Source organism: Mytilus californianus, unplaced genomic scaffold, assembly GCF_021869535.1.
Source record: "Mytilus californianus isolate M0D057914Y unplaced genomic scaffold, xbMytCali1.0.p SCAF_4, whole genome shotgun sequence".
Lineage (NCBI taxonomy): Eukaryota > Metazoa > Mollusca > Bivalvia > Mytilida > Mytilidae > Mytilus > Mytilus californianus.
The window spans coordinates 69,272,310-69,299,009 of NW_026262690.1; the positions used below are offsets into that span (position 1 = coordinate 69,272,310).

Here is a 26,700-nt window from a genome sequence, read left to right on the forward strand (position 1 = left end):
AAACCTTCTATAGTTTTGTTGCTTTGTTCTTCAATATGTGTGTACAAGATAATATTAGTAATAATGATAATAATAATAATATTATTCAACAAATAGTGTTGAAATAGTTTGAAATATTAATTGTTTTGATGTTCTTAAAGATACTACTACAGTTTAGTAGTGCCAAAAATATTGTTCAATGGTTCGTTCTTAAGAACTTGGGCTGAGAAAATTGTTCACTTCTATGTATTTTACTGCACACCTACCCTTAATTTATTACTGTTTATATACTATGAACAATGGATGAAGTGATTCCCATTACCAAATTTGTTTTGGGTTAAAAACTTTAAAACTTGTGATGCGTTTGAATCGAAACTAAATCATATCAAGACTCAAATTTTAGTTATAAAAACGCAGTAAATTGATACATCAAAAAGCAAAGTTTGCTAACAGTGAACTAAAATACTGTGAACTGTAAATATCAAATAAAAGTTTTCAAGTTTTATTTTAATACATATTACTTGTCCCATAGTAAATTGCAGTGCATTAATGTAACAATAACCTGGGACTATTATACTAACGTTAGTATAATAGTCCCAGCAATAACGCAATGTAACCGTAGACATAAATATTATTGTTACATTCGTAATTAATCGGCTCCTTACCCAACCCTGCATTCCGGCAATTAGTCTCCAATGTAACAATAATTTTTATATTATTGTTACATTTCCATGTAACCGTAGCCAGTGCCTAAAAGGTTTGATACGTTTGTTGGAAAAAAAACAAACGAAATATAAGCACAATTGCAAAAACCCGAAAATGGTTCGCTTTTGAGTGCATTTGGCAATATCAAAATGAGTAAAAACACTTATTACTGTGAAAAACCTTGATAAAAGAATGATGTAGACAACCAATATAATAGTATTTAGACGTAGTTAAAGCAAAACAAAACGAGGCAATCGGGCAAAAAAAAAATAACATCACCACTAAAATAACATAATAGAGAATCCCCCTATATTGGTCATATTAGGAATATTTTTATCATTAGATTTTAAAGATTGTATGATACATTTACTTAACCAATAGCTATCTATAGAGAGAGAGAGCCTACATCGATCTAGATCGTTCCAAAAACTCAATAATCAAGAACTTCTTAAAACTAGGGTTTTTGTCTGATATGAAAAAAATTAGTAATTACATGTACTTATAGGGACTTTTCATTCATTATTCCTCCTAATATAAAAATAATGAGATTTGGTATGCTTACTGATAAAAAAAAGTTCACACAGTGATCAAAGGACGCGGAAGGTTGTTTTGGAAAAGCCATGGACCATAGACAATATTTTATTAGCACAATCGCAATTATAACAATTGGTAAAGTCTCAATATAGTACAATATATAGAAGTAGATAAAAAAAAGTTAAACATGTAAATAAGCAATACTTTCTAAACAGGATATTGATATTTGATATCATTAATGGTTTTGTAAAACATTATTTCTAACTTTCAACAATTCAGAAATGTAATTTGAACATATCTTTGATATTTTTACTGACCCACTGTTTAACAATAGTTTTGGCTTTATGCTATCATTTAATATGTATATTTCTAAAATTTATACAATTTTGTCACACAGATTTCTCTTTCCTTTTGATATTTAAGGCAATGCCAAATAAAGTGATTTTCATCTTCAATTTTGTTGTGTGTACACACTTTACAAAATCTTTCATTTCTTATCATTCTGTTATATCTCCCTCTTTCTATTTCAAGGGAATGAGCATTTAATCTCATTTAAGCTATAACAGAACGATCAGACTTGAAAGTAAATTTATATGCAGTCCAGAGACAAGGATAAAATAATGATAGGGTTCCATTGGAAACTGTTTGTAAGTATTGTAATCATTAATTTTGATTTTTTTTAAAATGGTATTGACAAATCAAAATCAAGAATTGCTTCTTGGTGCCACATATTGTCCAATTTGAACTAAAGGACAATTTTTATATAGACTTTTCATACATTATTCTAACTAAATTTAGTAGGAATCAGTCAGAAAATTTAGTGAAAATAAGATTTCCTATATGGTTAATTAATAACATTTGAATCAACATTGCCACGTATGACATCTAAAACAACAAAAAGACCTTTGCAATTGAACAGCAAATCACCACTCCCATAAAGTTTGGAAAGATTTTCGCCCTGCTTCTTCAAAAGAAGAAATAGATAGTTGGCCAATCAGAAGCAAGAAATCCATCTTATTGTTAAATCCCGGGATTTTTGTAAATGATTACCCAGTCTTCATTTCAATAAAGTGTGAAGATATTTTTTGTCTTGTCATTTTTGAAAAGATGACAGTTTTACCAATCAAGATATCTCTGGAGAGGAGGAGGTAAAAAAATGTGAACAGCTGAAAAGTGACGGACACCAAGTGATGATAATTCACACTTTTGGGCCATGTGAACTAAAATTAATTGATGACATACATGCATATGTACATGTATTTCGTATGTTTGAAAGTGATATGTCAATGAGATAGCAATTCAACGCAAACAAGAGGCTGTCAGAGTGACAGCAAACCGGATTTTCCTGCATGAAAATTATATTTGCAAATCTGGACCCCCAAACAGGATCAAGTAAAAAAATAAATGTATTTTTGTAGGGTTCAGAAATGGAAAGGCCAAAATTAATCTAAGTATCACTTTTCGCTACTTAAAGGTCTTCAACTCGACAACGATAAAAGCTAAAATCATGAAAATTAATCTAGATCTTCATTTAGTCACAGGAAACAACATATTTAAATTTGAAAAGATTTCGTCAACGAGTTTTCAAGTTATTGCACGGACAATGCTCTAAGCATCACTTTTCACTACATAAAGGTCTACAGCACACCTTTCAATTAAAGAACCTTAGTGAGCGCGCTCACATACCCTACATCCCCACATTGTCATTGGAAAAATAAAATAAGTGTAAGAAAAAAAAATTGTATCAGAAAAAAATTGAATCATAATTTCCTGTCAATATGCACATCTACATAGTATGTCCTTATTATCTACACAGTTTCATGAAATTCTGTTGTGTGGTTTGAGAGGAGTTGCGATGACAAAAGGTTGCAGTAGTATATTGGGCAAATAAGTTCAAAGGGGCGTAACTCCTGGAAAATAAATGAATCGTAATTTCCTGTCGATATGCACATCTACGTAGTATGTTCTTATTATCTGAAAAGGTTTCATGAAATTCTGTTGTGTGTTTTGAGAGGAGTTGCGATGACAAAAGGTTGCAGTAGTATATTGGGCAAATAAGTTCAAAAGGGCGTAACTCCTAGAAAAAAAATTGAATCGTCATTTCCTGGCGATATGCACATCTACGTAGTATGTCCTTATTATCTAAAAAAGGTTTCATGAAATTCTGTTGTGTGGTTTGAGAGGAGTTGCGATGACAAAAAATTGCAGTAGTATATTTGGCAACTAAGTTTAAAGGGGCGTAACTCCTGGAAAAAAAATTGAATCGTAATTTCCTGTCGATATGCACATCTACGTTGTATGTCCTTATTATCTGAAAAGGTTTCATGAAATTCTGTTGTGTGGTTTGAGAGGTGTTGCAATGACAAAAGGTTGCAGTTGTACATTAAAGTGAATAAGTTCAAAGGGGCATAACTCCTAGAAAAAAAATTGAATCGTAATTTCCTGTCGATATGCACAACTACATAGTATGTCCTTATTATCTAAAAAGGTTTCGTGAAATTCTGTTGTGTGGTTTGAGAGGAGTTGCGATGACAAGAAATAGGACTGACGGACGGACAGACAAACGGACAGACGGGTCAAAAACATTATACCCTCCGCAACTCGTTGCGTGGGGTATAATAACCAATAACAAATATAGTTTACCTATTACTCATTATAAATGAGAAACAGACAAACCCTTCTGGTAGCTCAAGTTCAGATGACTCCTGTAATATTGTTGACCATTTACCAATTAGTAAATTTAAATTTGACCCAAGCATCTGGCATAGCTAGTTGTAATGTGAATGGAGGTTAAGGTCAGGTTATGGAGGTTCAAACAGATGGCAGACACGAAGTGATAATAGCTTATTTACACTTTAGGCCAGGTTAGCTAACAAATAACAAAATAGCTCAAGAAGGTCCTCTTCGCTAACAAAAGGATATGTGTGTATAACAATAAAAGATTAAATAAAACATTTAAAACTCTACATCATAAATTCATAACCCTTGTCACATGAATGAACCCCTTAATTAAATATTTTATTAGTGTTCCTGTTGACAATTTTAATGCTTGCTATGTATCAGATGCTAAATTATCCATAAAGAATCCATATTTTGTTTATGAAAATCGTCAATCCCAAATTAAACAGAATGTTTGACTACTAGAAATTTTGAACAGACAGTATACTGATCATATTTAAAGGCATAACACAATAATACACATGAACTCAAAAAGTGTTATCATTTATTGATATATATCGTAAAGCTGACACAAAACAAACCAATGGATATCACAGCCTGTAACAAATGTTAAACATACCCCTAAACGACTAGTTGGGATACACTTTTAATATAAAAATTATATCTAATGTCTTTACATGTTCTATTTCTAGATATTGTATCTTGGAAAATTTTCCTGCCATGTTATTTTCTTGCCTTGCTTCTAATATTTTACTTGTTTTTTAAAAACATTTTTCATATTTGTACTTTAAAATGCTTGTAATATTGATTTGATTTAAAATAAGTTCTAGTAATAAATATTTCATTTACCGTAAAATATTTTAATTTTGGTTAATGGGCTGTCACCATGAACATATGAAAAAAAAGCCAAAACATTCCTGGTTTACACAATTATATGTTTCAAGTTCATTAACCATTTGTTTTTGCATACTAATCCTACTTCAAATGATGAAATGAATAGACTATCTGAATGTTAAATCTATTGTACTGCAAATACACCACAAACTCTACTGACCTGTTCTATCACATTGTTTGGATGGTATATCCTTTACACCTTAAAAGCAACTATACACGTAAGAAAAATTTAATTTACATTTTATGAATATGGCTACACTAAACTCCTTTCAGTGTTAATATTAGTAGCAGTTGCAAAGGAAGGATCAGGGTTATGGTCCAAATTAATGGTAAGGTAATCTGGTAACTATAAAACTGGTTAAGTCTGCCAATGGACCCCTTTTTGAAAATCCTTTATCTGCAACTTCATTTTTTTCCAATAATAGTTGTAAGCTGTGTAAGGTCACCAGTTTATTAAATAAATAAATCTATTTTTTTAGGAAGAATACAATGTATATATATTAAAACACTTTAAAACAAATAATTAGATAACATGAAGTTTCATAAGACTCCATTATTTGACAAGCAGACGACAATCAAAAGACATTCTAATATTATAATACTTTTCAATAAAATGCAACAATTTCTCCATGACAATATTACAACATTGCATAGGACAAAACTTAATTTCACTTCATGTTAATAGCATAGAAATGTAATTTTAAGAATTGAATGCTTCTTTTTTGTAATTTTAAAGGGTTGGCTAAGCTCATACATTTTTTCTTTTATATAAAGCGCTTCCATGTTTGATGCAAAATTTGTTTCAGTCAACACTTTTACACCCCAATAAAATTTCAAAAAGAACCAATCATTCTTAAGTAAACAATAATTAGATATAATTTAAAAATTGTTTACTGTAAAAGTACTTGTTTTCATGGTATCCATTTTTGTGGATTGTGAAAACATATTTGGTTTGTTGGGTTTTCAATTCGTGGTTAAGATAAACAGATTTGAACTTAATGGAAAATATGTAATTTCTTAATGATCTTCCTTTAGTTGGTAAAGGGTTTGACCAATTAAGGTTAGAATCAAAACTGCATACAATACAGTAATCAATTATTAGTAGTATTTAATCAGTAAATTAAACCCCACAAAAAGATTAAAATATAACAAATGTAGTATACCTAAAGATAGACTAAATCCACTAATAATTTAGAAAGATACCCAAGGATAATACCTGTCATTTTCCTGACCTTTTGACTCACATAAAGTAATAACTGTTCAAAACATATAACAAAAATCAACAAATAACAGAAAGTCTTCTGTATTAAATACAAAAACATCAAAGTTGTCAAAATGCAGCCCTTCCATACAACAAAAAACAATATAAAATGTAACTATCTTGCATAATATATAAAATGTACTTTGTACCTTTTTATGTCGCTTACAATAATAATCAAAGTGCTTGTGAGCCCCTAAGGGTAAAGATTGCTTTCATTTTGCAATGTGAAATTAAAACTGAGCATGCATCTATTAAGCTATGGAAGGCAATATTTTGAATTGGGAGTTATCTTCCTTTGTTCAGAATTGTAGTTAAACCTTCATTGTAGATTTATAAACCATGCACAGCTTATGTAATTTTCAATAAAATAGTGTTATGAAAAGTATGATTATACACATACACATCATGTTGTAATTTGAATAACTGAGTATTTATCATAAATAAATTGCTTGACATGATTATTGATACGATCTACAGAATGTTCACCTCACTGCACTATGTTGTTTGTGCTCTCAAAAGTAAGTGATAAGGCCAAGGAAATATAGCTATTAAGCCAGTGTGAATAGGGTTTTGACTGGATTTCATGCAATCTTTACCCCAAAAAAATAGTGTTAAATAATAACTTTTTTCTTCACTTACACTATGGAATACATCAATGAATTGCAACAGTCAGTCAAAATGTGTGTCACCATGACTATTGTGAATGTACGACATTTAAAATAAAACATGCATTCTATTAAAAAGCACTGGTTAAGTAAGTCTTCTTTCATTCCAAGCACAATATATCTACAACACGCTTTCATTTTATAAAACAATAACTTTTGTATACTTAATGTAAAAATAAATGGCAGATGGCCACTTCTTGTCAACTTTGGGTTCTTTAAAGTCGCATTTATCTAAGGAGTTGTATAAATCTCTGACTATATTTCTAAAAAGAACTAAAAAAATTAAAGGTGCAAAATAAAGGAAGCAAAGTAAAACTCAAGGAGATAGTTTTTATGGGAATCACACCTGACAGTAAAACATTAAAACTGAATCCAACTGAAAATGCAAGCAGTAAAGCATCAAATCAGACTGAAAATAAAACATGTGAAATGTGAGCTATTGCTTACTAATGATACCTGTAGTTCCTGAGACAAATGCAACAAAAAATTGATGGGACCAATAGAAGAACAACAGACGTAAACCAGTTTACTCCTTCATTTGTACGTACAATAACAGACACTTATGCTGTAGGTAGCTTAACAAAGCCTTGTCAAATCATAATAATAGAAGCCTCGCTGGGCCTGTATGTTCACCTTACATCTTTGACAAATAGCCACTCTCCAACTTAAAAAGACCGTCCTCTTTAAATCATTATAAGTTGGTACTTTTTAAAGTTGTTTTTTTTTCAGAATTTCCCTGTGTAATTTATTTACTTAGTAACTAGGATGACTGCAATAATATTGATTAAAAAAGCCTTTAAAGTGGTTTCCCTCTGGTTTATGTGGGAACCAATGTCACCATCAAAAAGTAATTATTAAGTTGTTTGGGTTAGTTGTAGAAATGATAAAAATAAAAAAAATTTAGACCACTGACAGACAAAAGACACAAAGCAATGGCAATAGCTCAGACTTGTCTGCAGTGGATGGTGAGGTCAGAATACTGTACACAAATGCTGCTTACACAACCAAATTATTCTAATATTCCCACTATAACAAAATCGTAAAACACAAAGTTTCTACATTGTAGAATGATGCCCAACATTAAGTATTCTTCTTGAAGCTGCTGTTTAATGGTCGAGAATTCTCAGATTTCCTGACACTATTTTATTTTCTAGTAAAGCACCAGCTGGGATGTCTATTCTGTCTCCATGATTAGCAATAATAATCACCGTTCCCTGTAAAAAACGAGCATTTTTAATTGATTTGTTTCTCCATCATAGTTTTAATGTAGATCTACGATTCTTGTTATCTCCCTTTCACTCATTTTAAATAATGACTGATGGTTGCCTCACATCCATATCAAATATTGCATATTCAGGAGGACATTATGGTAATGCGATTGTACTACCCTGTTTTGTAATAGAGGACAGTATGGTAATGTGATATACACATTCCCTGTTTTGTAATAGAGGACAGTATGGTAATGTGATATACACATACCCTGTTTTGTAATAGAGGACAGTATGGTAATGCGATATACACATACCCTGTTTTGTAATAGAGGACAGTATGGTAATGCGATATACACATACCCTGTTTTGTAATAGAGGACAGTATGGTAATGTGATATACACATACCCTGTTTTGTAATAGAGGACAGTATGGTACTGCGATATACACATACCCTGTTTTGTAATAGAGGATAGTATGGTAATGTGATACACATACCCTGTTTTGTAATAGAGGACAGTATGGTAATGTGATATACACATACCCTGTTTTGTAATAGAGGACAGTATGGTAATGTGATATACACATACCCTGTTTTGTAATAGAGGACAGTATGGTAATGTGATATACACATACCCTGTTTTGTAATAGAGGACAGTATGGTAATGCGATAAACACATACCCTGTTTTGTAATAGAGGACAGTATGGTAATGTGATATACACATACCCTGTTTTGTAATAGAGGACAGTATGGTAATGCGATATACACATACCCTGTTTTGTAATAGAGGACAGTATGGTAATGAGATATACACATACCCTGTTTTGTAATAGAGGACAGTATGGTAATGTGATATACACATACCCTGTTTTGTAAAAGAGGATAATATACACATACCCTGTTTTGTAATAGAGGACAGTATGGTAATTCTATATACACATACCCTGTTTTGTAATAGAGGACGATATACACATACCCTGTTTTGTAATAGAGGACAGTATGGTAATGCGATATACACATACCCTGTTTGTAATAGAGGACAGTATTCTAATGCGATATACACATACCCTGTTTTGTAATAGAGGACAGTATGGTAATGCGATATACACATACCCTGTTTTGTAATAGAGGACAGTATGGTAATGAGATATACACATACCCTGTTTTGTAATAGAGGACAGTATGGTAATGCGATATACACATACCCTGTTTTGTAATAGAGGACAGTATGGTAATGCAATATACACATACCCTGTTTTGTAATAGAGGACAGTATGGTAATGTGATATACACATACCCTGTTTTGTAATAGAGGATAGTATGGTAATGTGATATACACATACCCTGTTTTGTAATAGAGGACAGTATGGTAATGCTATATACACATACCCTGTTTTGTAATAGAGGACGATATACACATACCGTTTTGTAATAGAGGACAGTATGGTAATGCGATATACACATACCCTGTTTTGTAATAGAGGACGATATACACATACCCTGTTTTGTAATAGAGGACAGTATGGTAATCCGATATACACATACCCTGTTTTGTAATAGAGGACGATATACACATACCCTGTTTTGTAATAGAGGACAGTATGGTCATGCGATATACACATACCCTGTTTTGTAATAGAGGACAGTATGGTAATGCGATATACACATACCCTGTTTTGTAATAGAGGACAGTATGGTAATGAGATATACACATACCCTGTTTTGTAATAGAGGACAGTATGGTAATGCGATATACACATACCCTGTTTTGTAATAGAGGACAATATGGTAAGCGATATACACATACCCTGTTTTGTAATAGAGGACAGTATGGAAATGCGATATATACATTCCCTGTTTTGTAATAGAGGACAGTATGGTAATGCGATATACACATACCCTGTTTTGTAATAGAGGACAGTATGGTAATGTGATATACACATACCCTGTTTTGTAATAGAGGACACAATTAGTCAAATTTTGTACTGTCTTGCTTACAAGGCAGAAAGACACGTCACCTTACTTTTCCCGACCCACAGATGACCAGTCTTTTCTCTTACTCCTTAATCAGGTCGGGAACACTACCTTATATGGATATGCATAAATTAGCATACTTATGTCCTCGCAAATATAATTGTATATTTACATATGAAGCAATTTTTTTTACCTGGGTTTTTGACCAATCCAATAAATGAGTAACAATGCATGATGACTATTATGTGTTTACGATCAACCGAGAACACGTGTTATTTACTGAAATTCAACACATTTTTTCATGCATTGCGGGATAAACAATTTCGATTAGTTTTTCATTTTTTGTATCCACATTTATAGTCTGTGATATAAAGTATTCATTCTATGCTCAGATTAACGAAGAGTTGTTTCTATGCAAAGAAACGAGGGTTTGAATTACCCGAAATATAGCCAGAATATATATATATATATATATAGATATATGAATATAGAAGATTTCAGATATTCGTTCACAAGACAGCAACGAAACAACAGTGATAAAAACAATTACCCATAAGATGAACTTCATTCAGATAGTTAACTATAAGGGATCTTTGAATATTGAGTGGGTTTTAAAAAAGGGGAAGACTTAGAGTGTGTCAAATATCTGTTGGGGTCACTAAAATGTCCCAGCTTTTCACATAGTTGATGTAATGATATAGTACCTACTTTTATGATTAAAAAAGTCATTTATATCGAGGAAGGGTATGTATTTATTACTTTGTCTCTAAGAAACAAACACAAATACCTTTCAGAAAGATTGGTTTTCCATTATTTTTTACTTTGGAATTCTGTGTAATATTTTCATATTTAGAATTTGACAGGTACAGTACATGTATAAAACCTATATCAACTATCATAACTCATCGAAACTGCTCAAGACATTTCTTAATTCTTGTCGGGCAATACTTACAAAATCTCTAAGAAGCATATATATATATATATATATATGATACATGTAGCCCATTCCTTCAAACTGTTTTGACAGGTTTAAAAGAGCTCAAATGATTTTTATACTGGACAGTGGCATACCTGCCAACTTTTAAAAATCTCCATGGGGGATTTTAAGTGCAAGGGGACCTAATGCTCCTCTTATATTGTCATAAGTATTCTTAATCTACTTCTATATTGTTTGAATGAGTATATATGTGCTTAAATACCCTTTGAACTCATTTGATTGCCTGTTTTGTGGTGTTCAGTTTATTTTATAAAGAATTTCAAAATTCAGGTCAACGCCTCTCATGGGGGATATCCCCCATACATCAGGATAGTTGGCAGGTCTGCAGTGGTCACTTCATTGGAAATTTCACTGTGCCACATGAAATTAATGCATAGGTACAATGCATAACAATGGAAAAAACATGTTCAAACTACTTTTACAAGGTGAAAAAGAAAGTCGAATCATGTAGCCAGAAGACAACATTTTTTTAATCTGAGCATGCAAATTGAAGATTATGTTATATATTTTACATTTAATATATTGGCTGAACAAAAACATGTATTATAAGAGTCCCAGACACTATATCAGTTGACAGCTTTCCCACTAATTCCACATATTTTTAAATGGTAGTAAACTCGTAGTAGCCCACAATGCATTGTAATTCATTGAGTCGGTTGGTCAGTTTTTCAAGGCCATGTTTACCTTCTATTTGGTAAATTACTATGCAAATATATTCTGACTTCAGGAAAATGTAGTTGTCCTGACCTGTTAATTTAATGTGCTTGTCAGAGAAGCTACATATTCCAATTTAATGGTCAAAGGTTTGAAACAGCAGGGAACCTAGCCTACATCCTATTAGCCTACAATGAGATCACCAAGATGGCCATGCTTTTAAATAATAATAATTAAACAAGGTGTTGTTCCAAATGAATACAGTAAAAGTTTCATTTTTTTAAGGACAATCTTCTCATTCTAACATAAATCTTGAAAGGTAATCTTTCACATTTCACTTAAAAGTATAAAATAGTTCCCCATGAAATTGTTCCTGATTTAACTTACATAATGCTTTAAAACTATGAAAACTATATCATATCTAATTATTACATACAATGATTATGTATGAAAAAGACAATGAGTCCCAAGTTAGTCCTTCACCAAACTGGCAAGTGGAATTTAAATTTGATGAGTTGAAATGAAAAGCTGCTTGCCAATTTGGCAAGTAAGAAAAAAAAGTTTCACACACACTGTAAAACCAATGAAAATGCAGTGACAAAGTGCAACACTGCTCACTAGTAATTGCAATTATCAAGAAGGAGAGTATAAAGTGAAGAGAGCTTCCTACTGTTTTGAAGTTTTAACTTCTCATAGAAGATTGAGTGAATACTTATACCTTTAAAGATACATTTTTGCCAAATGTCACATCTCCAGATACAGTCAAATGGTCTAATTCTAACATATCAGGTATGCTCGAAAATCTTGATAGGTAATCTTTCACCTAAAATAATATGTAAAACATTGTAAATGGTTATTCTACTAAAATAAAAAAGATATCTTACAGTAATCTAAGTTAATGGGTTGTTGTCTTACTGACATATACCCCACATCTATTGTTTTCATAATTACCAGAACTATGCCATTCTTTTAAGCAGTGTAATATTTTGGACATTGGATCTTCATAAATTGCCTATAAATTAAGCAATTTCATTTTCATCAATTTACTTTTCATTTTCATCAAAAGAATCATTTCAAACGCAACATAAATGCTTAAAATACATGATAGCCTTTCATTTGCACCATTATAAAGAATTATGTACCATGAATATTTACATAAGACACACAAATTTTGTCTGTATCTTCCTTTCACAGGGTAATAAATCCCTGGCTTTTAAAAGGGGCAGAAGGTTTATAATTTCAAGTAGCTTATAGTTAAGTTTTAGAAGCTATTGAATAAATGCAAATCAAGATACAGTACGTAAATCAATTTTTAAGTTCTGTATTTAATTCCACTTGTACAGAAAAAATATGTAATAGAGCAGTACAAAATCAAAGCATTTTCATGATAATGAACGGAAACTGTTTGGCAGCCACTTGCCCACCCGCGGTACATCCCCAAATCAATAACAGATTTTTCTTTCGAAAATCCGGTTAAAAATGAAGAATGTGTCCATGGGATGCGGATGCCCTCGCTTGAAAAATTAATAAAGTGACGTAACTCAAGAACGGCAAAAGTGACACCACCTAGATTTGAACTTGATCTGTGTTTGTTGGTAATAAGCATTGTGTACAAGTTTTATTACATTTGGTTGATGCATACTAAAGTTAGAGTGCAGAAATGACAAATTTAGCAATTTTTCCATTTATAAAGGGATATAACTCACAGAACGGTAAAGTGACGCCATCCACATTCAAATTTGATCTGTGTTTGGTGGAAATAATCATTGTGTATAAGTTTTATAACATTTGGTTGAGGCAAACTAAAGTTAGAGCGCGGAAACGACAAATTTAGCAATTTTTGCATTTATAAAGGGACATAACTAAAGAACGGTGAAAGTGAGGCCATCAAAATTCAAACTTGATCTGTGTTTGGTTGTAATAATCATTGTTCATAAGTTTCATAACATTTAGTAAAGGCAAACTAAAGTTAGAGAACGTAAACTAATTTTGGGACGTACGTACAGACAGACAAGGGTAAAACTTAATGCCCCCTCCGCTACGGCAAGGTAATAAAAAGCAATTCTAATATATAATTGGGCAACCCTATTGATGAACTAGCTCTGGAGAGCTACTTCTGCTCTAAATTTGAAATTTTCATTTAACAGAGTATATTTTTTCACCTCATGCTTATGTAAACCAGATTGAATATCAAGTGACCTCATTTTAATTCAAATATCCTGAATCTTCTTTATAATGTTTTCCCTTTACATACAGATACCAGATAGCAGAAAAATTGAATTTGTATGGATACTTGATTTCATGGTTTAATAAAATGCTCCGCTGGGGCGCAGCTTGATACGACCGCAGAGGTCGAACCCTGAACAGTTGGGGCAAGTATGGACACAACATTCAAGCTTGATACAGCACTGAATTTGGATTGTAATTAAATATTTGACACAGCATAGGTTTCTCACACAGAATGATTGTGGTCTAAGAACTTAAAAATTTTTAATTTACCTATTCAAACCATATCATTATTATTTGCTTTTATATATAAATCAGAAATAACCAATTAAAAAAGGAAAATTTTAAAGAAAAAAAAAAAGAAAAAAAATCCCCCCCAATTTTTTGAACCCCCTTATGATTCATCACCCCCAAACTCAATCCCAGCTTTCCCTTTGTGGTATGGTACCTTGCAGTACAATTTCATAAAGATCCTTACACTTACACACAAGTTATTGTCTGGAAACTAGAAAAATGCTTGTTTTTTTTCCCTTTTATGGCCCCTAATTATTAAAATTTTGAGGGAATTACCCCCAAAATCAATCCCAGCCTTCCCTTTGTGGTATGATACCTTGCAGTACAATTTCAGAGAGATCCATACATTTGAACACAAGTTATTGTCTGGAAACTAGAAAAATGCTTATTTTTGGTCCCTTTTTGGCCCCTTATTCCTAAACTTTTTGGGCAATTACCCCCAAACTCAATTCCAGCTTTCCCTTTGTGATATGGAACCTTGTAGTACAATTTTATAAAGATCCATACACTTACACATAAGTTATTGTCATGAAACTAGAAAAATGCTTGTTTTTTGCCCCTTTTTGGCCCCTAATTCCTAAAATTTGGAGGCAATTACCCCCAAAATCAATCCCAGCATTCCCTTTGTGATATGGAACCTTGTGATTCAATGTCAGAGAGATCCATACACTTACACACAAGTTATTGTCATGAAACTAGAAAAATGCTTGTTTTTTGCCCCTTTTTGGCCCCTAATTCCTAAAATTTGGAGGCAATTATCCCCAAAATCAATCCCAGCATTCCCTTTGTGATATGGAACCTTGTGGTACAATGTCAGAGAGATCCATACACTTACACACAAGTTATGTCTGGAAGTTACAAAAATGCTTATTTTTGGCCACTTTTTGGCCCCTAATTCCTTAACTGTGGGTACCATAACCCCCAAAATCAATCCCCACCTTCCTTTTGTGGTATTGAACCATATGGTAAAATTTCATTGAGATCCATTCACTTAAACTAAAGTTAGAGTGCGAAAACTAATGCGTCTTCGGACGACGACGACAATGATGCCAACGTCATACCAATATACGACCACAAAAATTTTTTTGCGGTCGTATAAAAATAATTAGCATCCAGAATAGGCCTGTAGGAAACAGTTGTTTTTTAACACGTTAATTCCTCAATGACCTTAACCCATGAATTTAAATAACAAAAAATCTGAAGTCCATGAATAATTATGAATCCACAGCACATATTTAATAAACATTTTTTTAGTAATGAAATAAAGATAACTTTTCAAATTGGTGCAAATGTAATGTTGGTTTATAATTTATACAATTCATATTTTATTTTCATATGAACAAAGTGTGGTCTCATGTGACTGTCTTTGTAAAACAAGATCTTAGTATAACAAATAGGATCTCATTTACAAAGGCCAAGGACAAAGTTCTCATATTTCAAAAAAATCCAAAATGAATTACTGGTAGAAGATTTCTTTGAAATATGAGCTTTGTCCTTATCCTTGGTAAATGAAATCTTTATTTGATTATGTGGTCTCAGTGTGAATGATACCTTTATATTCTTTTTAAATGTATTACTACTATATCATAATTGGGTATTATTTGAAAAGATGTCAGCTTTTTTGGATTGAATAGAGATATAATCATCTTTGTAGGGATAAAAAGAGAACATATGTTGATAAAATGTTCCTTTAGTAATGAACTCTATATAGTCATTTTGGATTGTGATATTCCCTTTATATTGATTGATTGTTGTTTGCTTAACATCCAGTGGCAAATATTTCATACATGTTCAGGATGATATTCTCTTTATAAAATGGGATTCTGGTTAGATTCTGTTTAGATTAGATCTTTAAATTCATTTCAGATTGTAATATTAGCTTTGCAAAAATAAATCATTAAGAAATTTGGTTGTACCTTTGAGAAATGTGATCCTAGTTTGACTAGAGGTCCCTGTGGGAATGATCTCTTTGGATTCATCTGCAATGCTCCAGTATGTAGACTATATAAGTTAGACATCACAATTAGTAAATCTGATGTAGTCTTCACTGGCAAGAATCGTCTACGTGGAACATTAATTCCTACAATAAGTATTTTTTGATAGTTACAAATTAGTCAAACATATATAAATTTTTTCTGGAAAAAATATTTTCTCATGAAATAAAAATTCAGTAAGACTTGTTTTAGACACTAATTGTAAAAAGTGCAGTTCACATCTTTTTTATTTGATTACTACATGTATAATACATGACCTAAATTTGCATATTCAACTGTTTTGGTATTTTGAGGAACCAGTTCGATAAAAAAAAATTAATCATCATGTATAATCTAGTTCTAGTTTATATTTTATCTAATGATTTCAAATTTCTTGTTCTAGTAATATCCTTGCTGATATCTTGGTAGCATCCTTGCTTTTGATTACCAGAAATTGTGAGTTCAATCATTGTTGAGCTGGGTCAAACCAAACACTTGAAAATCGATATCTGCAGCTTTTCCACTAAGCATTTCGGAGTAAGAGTAAAGACTGGTCAGCTCAGGTCAGAATAATGTCTCCAGGTGGAATGACATGTCTTCTTGCTGACTGTTACCTTGTTAACTATCACATTAAAAATCTGTTTCAGTGCGTCAGTCAAGTAAACAGCACAGTTCATTTTCTTGTCACATTAACATGTTCTCGTCCCGATATTTATGGAATATTTCACCTATATAATTTTAACCTCTCTAAACTTCCCTTATCTCTATATCAATATCATATAATGTTTGTTTGCAATTTGTTTTTTGTCATATGAAATTGCAACTGCCTTGTAGTACCTCCAGGTGTTGAAAAGTATTAGGAAATGAACATATTAACAATACATAAAGCTGTTTTTTATGTAGACAATAGTTATAATTAATATTAATTCATTCTAAATAAAATGTGTACTATTGATGTTTAATCCCCATAAACATAAATCATATACTGACCCATAGCACCCTCAAAACTTTTGATAGCAGCTCCAACAGCAGTCTCTAATTGTATAACATTTACACCATTGTCTAATGTCTAAAAATAAGATTTTGTTCTTAAATATCAAGACCTAAGAGCAGATCTTTTAATATTTGGATAGGTATTGTATTGTTTATATTTATATGATCTATTACAGAGAATAAGTCATTATAAAATGCTAAGTCAAACTCGGACCAATATCAGCCTGAACATTGAATAGGGACTAAATATATGATTTATCAAAGCATTGTATTTCCATATATACTTCTTCTGTCAGCTTATCTCTGCCGAAAAATCTGTATTGTTTTTTCTTTACTTCAAGATGATGTTACCACCCAAGATTTTTGGTGGGGTTCATATTGTTCAGTCTAATTTTCTTTGTTGTGTTTTTTGTACTGTTTTTCTTTTCATAGTTTTCATTTTTTGCCATGGTATTGTCAGTTTGTTTTCAACTTATAAGTTTAATATCCCTTTGATATCTTTTGCCTCTCTCTTACCCAACAATTTCGTTTGAACCAGAGTTATCAATGACCTCATAATGTTTAGAATAAACAAACTTTGACTTTTATTCTAACAGGATAAGCTTCTACAAATGTCTTCTGTGTTTTGTTGTGTTGTTAGATTGCTGTCTTTTATCATTGACATATGACCTACATCTCCTTTACTAATATTCCAAAATGTTGAAAGAACAATGTCTTATATCAAAAACTCCAATCATTTTAATAAACAGATTATAAGTTTTTAAGCATTATATTATAAGCACATTGCCTTTAATTGAAGGCAAATTAACAAAAATGAAAAACAATAATTGTATCAACCAAAATGTAATGTAAGTGTTCATTTTGTGCCTATTTTGTAGATTTTATATCTGTAAATTTTCTTCGAAGTAACATTTATTGTTTAACATCTTTTTTATACAAGTTTAAAAACTGATGTTGTTCAAACATGTGTTACACTAATTGCTATACTTAAATCAGAAATTATTACAATATATTTATTGACAGAGAGATAAAGCTAACATCAAAGTAATCTTACCAATTCAACTGTAATTAAATCTTTGATTATTGTTTTTATTGGTATAAATATTGACTTTGTTATCAGCAAATTAACACCATACTAAATATTATTGTTATGAACATATGTACTTTCATGATACTACAATCTGTTGATACCTATATTTTGGCATTGCACAAGGTCATGTTTTTCTCTGATTGTTAATGACGTCTTTACACTAAATCCATTGGATGTTGGATGTGTACTGATTGATATTTTAGTCTTAGATACATGATTTTTATTAATTGTTACTGGCTTTAAATTAGCTGGCAGTAACTGCGAGTACTCTCAAATCTGTACATAGTGTCTTTATTGTTGTTTAGGATGAGGAATGGATAAATACCTGCCAGGTGCGGTCTGTGTTTTTCTGCTTTGTATTGATCTGATGAGTTAAGCCTTTTTCAACTGCTTTTTATAGTTTGTTCTTATGTAGTGCTGTTACATCACTGTCCCAGGTTAGGGGAGGGTTGAGTGGTCACAAACATGTTTAACCCCGCCACATTCTTTATGTGCCTGTCCCAAGTCAGGAACCTGTAGTTCAGTGGTTGTCGTTGGTTCATGTCTGTCATATTTGTCTTTCGTAAATTGTTTTGTTATAAATTAGGCCGTTAGTTTTCTCGATTGAATTGTTTCATATTTTTCATGTCTGGGCCTTTAATAGACAACTATATGGTATGGGTTTTTCTCATTGTTGAAGGCCGTACGGTTGCCTATAATTGCTTACATCCACTTCATTTGAACTTGGGTGGATAGTTGTCTTATTGGCATTCATACCAAATCTCTGTATTTTTATATCAATGTTATTTTAAAAGTTATTCTGTTTTTCAATTAAAAAAAACCTTAAAATGCTATTAAAACTGAAATGACATCCTACTTGAACAACATTGAACAATGAAAACTTTTATTTCTTTTTTATTTTCCTCCATTGAGCAGTAGTCCATCTTTATACGTAAAACTTTTCCTACCTTTGGGTTGACAATTATCTCCATATGTAGTGACTTATCATCTGTTACTCTTTTGATTGCATCTAAACTGATCCATAAATTATTGGTATTGAAAATTCTGTAAAAAATATATTTTAAATTCAGAATTTTATGCACACATTTCCTGTAAATTCAGAATTTATTGCAAATCCCAGACAACAAACAGTAATGAAAGATAAATAATATTTGGTTATTGCATGAATAGTGTACCGAGTAGATTTTTATAATGCACGAGCTTGAGAGTGCAATATATATTCAATGAGGGAAAATATACACCGTTTTGTTCTAAAATTAAAAAAAATAACTCTAGAACGGTTGTGTATAAGTTTCATAACATTTGGTTGAGACAAACTAAAGTTAGAGAATGGAAACTATAAATTTTGCAATTTTTCCATTTATAAAGGGGCATAACTCTAGAACGGTTAAAGTGATGCCACCAAAATTCAAACTTGATCTGTGTTTTGTGGTAATAAGCATTGTGTATAAGTTTCATAACATTTGGTTGAGGCAAACTCAAGTTAGTGAATGGAAACAAATTTTGGGACGTACGTTTGTACGTACAGATGGACAAGGTAAAACTTAATGCCCCCACCGCTACGACGGGGGCATAAAAAACCCACCTCAAAACAGCAAAAGTAATGAATGCATAGAACTAAGTTTAAATGCTACTTACTTAAACTTTGATACACTTTTAAATTCATCAACCTGCAAAACACAATATCATGTCACTACAATTAATTTGTATGTATAATTCAAATGTTTTTAATTAATTTGTATGTATAATTCAAAGGTTTTAATTAATTTGAATGTATAATTCAAAGGTTTTAATTAATTTGTATGTATATTCAAAGGTTTTAATTAATTTGAATGTATAATTCAAGGGTTTTAATTAATTTGTATGTATAGTTCAAAGGTTTTAATTAATTTGTATATATAATTCAAAGGTTTTAATTAATTTGTATGTATAATTCAAAGGTTTTAATTAATTTGTATGTATAATTCAAAGGTTTTAATTTATTTGTATGTATAATTCAAAGGTTTTAATTAATTTACATATATTTTCCAAAGTAATTCGTTTGCTATTAATGTACTTGGTACAAAAAATAATTGGTCATCTGAAATTTTTAATATAAGAAAGAAATAAAGGTTAAATTACATCAAATTAAGAAATAGATGATGAAAGAGTACATTTTTTTAAAATATAAACATATTTTTCCAAATACTGGGGATATGATCAGTCTACCTTCCATATCCTCTTCCTAAGAAGACAGGAGGATGCTAATACTTAGATTTTTTAATAGATCATATATTCTATGATAATCCTTTCCCTTTCAATTGGTGTTTTATCATAATAACAATGACAAACAAATAATAATTATGACAAATTATGTAATAAGATAGAACCCCTAAAATATTAGACAGTATACATTATTTCTAAAGGATATATGAAATCCTAAATGATCCTATAATAAATGCAACTATTAATTTTGATAGGAAGTATTATTTTCTATTTCCTTCTATGATTCAGATTTAAATAACTTAATGTAAATTAAATAGTTTATCCTTTCTACGTAGTTTATATTTATATATACATGTAACTAGTTCCTGTCTCTATTCAATGTTACATGCTAATATAGTTACTTACATGCTCTTTTGGAACTTGAGCAATTTCTAACAACCGTAATTTACCCTCATATTCCACAAGGGTACCACCCTGAATAAGAAAAAAAAAGTTCAAAATGTAATAATACTAATAATCTCTAAGAAAACTGAAAAAAAAGCAAACATTTACTACTAATATTCTTGTCTAACAAAAAATATTTGTATTTCAGAATTTGTCAAGAACAGAATCATTATTTGTTACCTAAAAGTTTACCATCATAATTCGTTGTCCTACAGACATCCTTAACTGTTATCATAACAAAAATTGAAAAAGCACAGAAAATTTTAGGCTATAAAATCATCATCCCTGAATTTCAGCTTTTACTGGTGTTTCCATGTATCTTCTTGATAGCTGGTACTCTTCATTATAATTGTTGCCTCATGGAATGTATCCATAACTGTATAAATAACTATCAAAATCAGTCAAAATGAAAAGCTGAGACAAGTAAGTCTTACCTTAACATCAGCCCTAGTTTTATCTGTAACCTCCATTACAAATTCTGGTGGTTGCTCTTGTTCCATTAAAAAGTTTAGAATGTCTTACAATAAATAAGGAAGACTTTTAAATTTTTATGCAATTTCATACTTTTTTAGACCAACATGTCTCTCAGTTTAATTGATTGGTTTGTGTTTAACGCCCCTTTCAGCACTATTAATATATTTTGTGGCGGTCAGTTTTCATTGAACCAGAAACCCTGGGTGTCTGGAGAGAACCCCTGACCTTTGGTAGGAAAACTGACAATCCTAGTCAATTAAGATTGGGTCGACCACATCTGCCACTGTGTGCGAGATTTGAACACGTAACCTTAGTGTTGACAGGCAACTGATACAGTAGTTCAACTACTTAGTCCACTCAGCCACCAAGGCCCCTCTCTCAGTTTGATATTTTTATTATATTATTATCATTTGTTTATGATTTGTTTTGCACCCATTTTCCTTTTTTCCTGTCATTTTACTTTTACACATTTTTATTACATCAATGAATCTTCCATTTGGACTTTGAATATCTTCCATAGAACACATGTCAAATAAGATGCTGACATTTTATCGTCATGCTTATGTGAAACTGGTTTTAACACTTTAAAACCAGAAATGGTAAATATTGATAGAAAATGAACAAATTTATCATAAACTAACTTCAAAATGTTAATTGGGAACAATGTTCAAATTAGGAAATATAAGAGTAATATATGAACATAGATTGTAAAATTATCAAATACATGCTGAGCTATATATATACCATTCACTGAGGACTGACATATCACTGATGGATTTAGGGTTGCTGAAATCAATTACAAAGTAAAAAAAAAATATTATAAAAGGATACTCAAATCTACTGTGGCACCAAGATTATCAATATTTGATATAAATACATATTTCTTTCCACTTTCCAGAAATTGTTTCAATAAACCAGAGTTGACTAGACTTTGATAAACATCTCCATGACCAGGTGGGTACCAGCTGAAATGAAGTAGCAAAGTTTAACATAGTAATCTTCAATTATAGAGGTTGTCTCATCCCCCAATTTGATCTATAAACCTAATAAGCTACTTAAAATAGGCCTTACAGTGACCTTTATGTGTTAATATCCTCATCCTTTGGTCTATGGTGGATAGTTGTCTCATTGGCATTCATACCACATCTCTTTATTCCTATATGGAAGAAAAAGTTTTATACATAATGAAAACAACTGCATTTCAGCTGATTTAAAACTATAATAATTCTCCAATATACTACTGCCTTTGCAACCTTGAGAGGACTTGAAAATCAGACTGTTAAACATTATGGCAAATGTATCATGAGTAACACAGAAACTTGCTACCAGAGAGTTAATTCCATGATACATGTATATATAAAGTAACTTATCTTTAATTATAGAAAGGTTAATAGAACGCAGAAAATTACCCACCAAATGTATTTTCTCTTTACGTCAGGCTATCTAGCTGATATGCTTCTCTTTATTGTTTGTCGTTGTGTTTTTTGTTTTAGGATGAGTTGGTGGCAGGTGGATAGTGATTTTTTTGTATTTTTAGCAATTGCTGTTGATTTTTATACATTTTGTATTACCTCTCAGTATAAACAGATGTAAAACTACTAGCCATTAGCAACAGAGTGATTCTCTATTTACTGTAGGATATCTGTAAAGTAACTTACCTCTCAGTATTATCAGATGTAAAACTGTTACCAATAGGTAGTAGTGACTCTCTGTTAATTCTAGAATATCTGTAAAGTAACTTACCTCTCTGTTAATTCTAGAATATCTGTAAAGTAACTTACCTCTCAGTATTATCAGATGTAAAACTGTTCCCAATAGGTAGTAGTGACTCTCTGTTAATTCTAGAATATCTGTAAAGTAACTTACCTCAGTATTATCAGATGTAAAACTGTTACCAATAGGTAGTAGTGACTCTCTGTTAATTCTAGGATATCTGTAAAGTAACTTACTTCTCAGTATTATCAGATGTAAAACTGTTACCAATAGGTAGTAGTGACTCTCTGTTAATTCTAGGATATCTTTAAAGTAACTTACCTCTCAGTATTATCAGATGTAAAACTGTTACCAATAGGTAGTAGTGACTCTCTGTTAATTCTAGGATATCTGTAAAAAAAATATATTAGCTTTATGGTTGAGTCATAACTTTTTCTGAGAGTAATTTAAAATAAACCATTTAATTTTTTAGCATTAACAAAAAATCTATTTTAAAACATACTTATATAGCAAATCTGACCATCTTTTATTTTTCAAATATCAGTTTTACATAATAATACATCAGAAATAATCTCCAGAGACTGGTAAATAAAAGAAGAATGTGTCTGAGGACACAACTGCCCCCGCTCAAGCTTCAAACAAACAAAAATGGGAGGAAGGGACGGACTTAAAGACTGAAGGACGGAAAGACAGGAAGATGGAAGGTCAAGGGTAACACTTAATTTCCAAGTCACCTACGGCGGGGGCTTAATAATTAGAAAAAATTTATATTCAGTTTTCTTTCGTTCATTAATGCTATCGTGCAAATGAAGTACATTTACTAAATAAGTTTATTATTAAGTCAGACAGAACTGTTTAAAGCAATGCTGAGTTCAAAATATGTTCACATATTTATATTCTCCCTATTCTGGCTTTTGTATTCAAATTGTATAAATCTTGATCACAAATCTTACATGCCTGGTTTGGTTAAATGTACTGTATAAATCTTCCTACCTGCTTTGGTTAAATGTATGTATCTGGAGCTGAAGTTTTCCATATCTTTGTAAAACCTTCAGTGTATCCTCATCAGTGTTGAAGGAATTCATCAATACAAGGGGAACGTCGGTTCCATGCGTTCTGTTTAAATGCTACAATATATACAAGTAATCTTATTTCGAAAATACTTTTTTTCTTCAAATCTGCCTTGTCTAAACAAAACAAAAGTAGAAAGAACAAACTCTTTAAAATTTTTAGAATAAAAAAAGATTGCAATTAGAAAATTGTTATGTAAAAATATAAAGATGTGGTATTATTGCAAATGAGACAACTCTCCACTAGAGACCAAATGAGGTAGAAGTTACATGTAATTTAACATTTCTTTTTTGGCAACAAAAATCATATAAATGCTTTAGTAGTTTGGATTTCGTATATACTACAAAGTTGCTATTTGTTCAGTCAAATTGCATTGACCATATAAACATTTGTGATATACAGTATCTGACCATATAAGGCCTTGTTTGTGACCTTAATAATGTGTTTCTGTATACCGTAGTTTTATTTATGATTAAAACAAAAATATGTATAATTTTTATGACCTCGCTTTAATTCTAAAATATGAGATATTTGAAAGAATTGCAGTATAAAGAGAACAACCATACATTGTATCAAATTATAAATTGTATTTGTATTCGGCTCGAAACAGGATGGAAAAGCTTTGCAAAGCCTTACATTCTAACTGATTTTTAACATTGCACAAATAAATTCTATATTTTACAACACTGTATGGTTATTCAAAATATATAATAGTCAAAAATATGTATCACAAATTTCAGTGCCCATGAGTTTTACTTCCATGAAAGTTGGGCTTTAATTAAGTAATCAAGTATTTGTGTATTGCTCTGAACATCCAATTATGGCACATAAAAATGATAATCAATAATCAGACTTTTGTTGAGCATGAAATATTAGTGAAAATGCTACAGCAGATTAAAATCTTGTAGCAATTTGTGACTGATTATATGGATTAACGGATTTTTACTTAATGTTCAGTTGCAAATATTTCATATTTATCCTTATTTAACTAAAAAGATAGTGCATTACTTGAATAACAAATTAATCATATCTAATCAATTTTTTGTTAAATCCAGAAATTTTTAAAAAATGAAATCAATAAAAATGATATTCATTTAAAGTCATATGAAACGAGTTTCTTGTAATTTTAATGTCATCGAAATTATTGAACCAATGCATGCATATATATACTAAATTAAGTCCTGTATGCACTGTTTTTATGTCTATCAAGAATCTATAATGTATTCTTGACAAATAATATTTCATTCAGTGATTGTTGATTGCATGCTAATTAACTTTCGAGTTTGTTGCCAAAGATTTCTGGATCGTGACATTGATAAACAATCAACACAGAGCACATGGAGCTCATGACAAAAAAGTGAACAGATAGAGCCATGATAAAAAAAAACATATAGTTTTAATATGTTCCCTTTTGTTAATTTAACTTTTCCATAAAAGTTGTTAAATGATTTGTTGTATTAGATTTGTTCTTTGAGATTCAGTTATTACTATTTACTTTCCACTGCACGTTCATTTACATTTTTCCATAACTGTTTTCCCCTCACACTTAAGCTGTGTGATGGCCGAAGTTCAGCGAGAGGTTTCGAAGTTAAGGTCACTGCATACATAAAAATATTGGCGAATTAGTGTACGGGAAGACAATAATTCAATAGCAGTACATTTATGAAGATTTTGATAATATAAAGGATTTTCTTATACAAGAAATTTCACAAATACGAGTTTCAAAGTAAGACTTAGCCATTCAAGTATATAAAACATACTACTTTTTTTTTAAACTTCAAGTTTCATATGACTTTTAGTACTCAAGTACTTATTTATCTTTTTTAACAAATTGACATCCATAGTAAAAATGCATTCTAAGATAAAAATTTATTTATTGAATAGCCCAAGATTGTTCAGCTGTTTCCATCTTGTTTTGTACCATGTGAACTATCTCATAACTTAAAACATAATCCTGACATTTAATTCAAACTTTTTATTATAGGTCATTTGAATACAATACAACAGTATATTCTAAATCTATATAATGTAACAGAACATGACTTGAAACATCTGTGTTCTCAATGTCCCTACACCTAAATAATGTTTAACTATAATTTACAAATAATTAAAAACAAGCCATTTTCAAAATTAGATTTAATAAACTGCTTCGCTGAGCGCAGCTGGATACGACCACAGAGGTCCAACCCTGAACAGTTGGGGCAAAAATGGACACAATATTCAAGCTTGATACAGGTCTGAATTTGGATTGTAATTAAATATTTGACACATTATAGGTTTCTGACACAGAATAAATGTAGTCAAAGAACTTGAAATTGGTTGTATGATTTGAATTTATATTCAATTGAAGATTTCTTGTTGTTGTGCAATACACTGTGCTGTTGCGCAATACTTAGCAAATCTGTTTTCAGACTATATACAAAGAATTAGCAAAATAAATTGTGACCCCCAATTTTTGTTGTTTGGAAAATTGACAATTTCTTCAATCTTGAGGGAAAAAAAATTGACACCCCCCCCCCCCCCCCCCCCAATTTTTTTTTTAACCCCCCTCCCAAAAAAATATTTGATGAGAATTTTCTTTTGATGAAAAAAAATTGCCCCCCACCCCCAAAAAAAATTACCCACCCCCCCCCCCCCCCCCCTTTTCCCAAAAAAATAATTTTG

The 26,700-nt window shown here is 31.1% G+C and overlaps 1 protein-coding gene and 1 long non-coding RNA gene across 6 annotated transcripts in view; one reads left to right on the top strand and one right to left on the bottom strand.

Annotated features, from left to right (window-relative positions):
- The first annotated feature begins 1,269 nt into the window (after positions 1 to 1,269).
- On the top strand, positions 1,270 to 4,504 carry LOC127698711 (uncharacterized). Its single transcript, XR_007980937.1, has 2 exons — positions 1,270 to 3,569; positions 3,739 to 4,504. It is a non-coding gene; the product is annotated as an uncharacterized LOC127698711 (long non-coding RNA).
- LOC127698661 (UTP--glucose-1-phosphate uridylyltransferase-like) overlaps positions 4,425 to 26,700 on the bottom strand; it is a 62,623-nt gene continuing 40,347 nt past the window's right edge. For all 5 annotated transcript variants that reach the window (XM_052202251.1, XM_052202249.1, XM_052202252.1 and 2 more), the window contains 11 exons: positions 23,959 to 24,092; positions 23,287 to 23,355; positions 22,084 to 22,217; positions 21,213 to 21,295; positions 20,740 to 20,808; positions 19,768 to 19,799; positions 19,077 to 19,173; positions 17,037 to 17,115; positions 15,990 to 16,153; positions 12,272 to 12,376; positions 4,425 to 7,931 (listed from right to left, as the gene is read on the bottom strand). In XM_052202251.1, the coding sequence (XP_052058211.1) occupies positions 7,824 to 7,931; positions 12,272 to 12,376; positions 15,990 to 16,153; positions 17,037 to 17,115; positions 19,077 to 19,173; positions 19,768 to 19,799; positions 20,740 to 20,808; positions 21,213 to 21,295; positions 22,084 to 22,217; positions 23,287 to 23,355; positions 23,959 to 24,092 (1,074 nt within the window). In that variant the 3' untranslated portion in view covers positions 4,425 to 7,823. The remainder of the gene's footprint in view (positions 7,932 to 12,271; positions 12,377 to 15,989; positions 16,154 to 17,036; positions 17,116 to 19,076; positions 19,174 to 19,767; positions 19,800 to 20,739; positions 20,809 to 21,212; positions 21,296 to 22,083; positions 22,218 to 23,286; positions 23,356 to 23,958; positions 24,093 to 26,700) is intronic.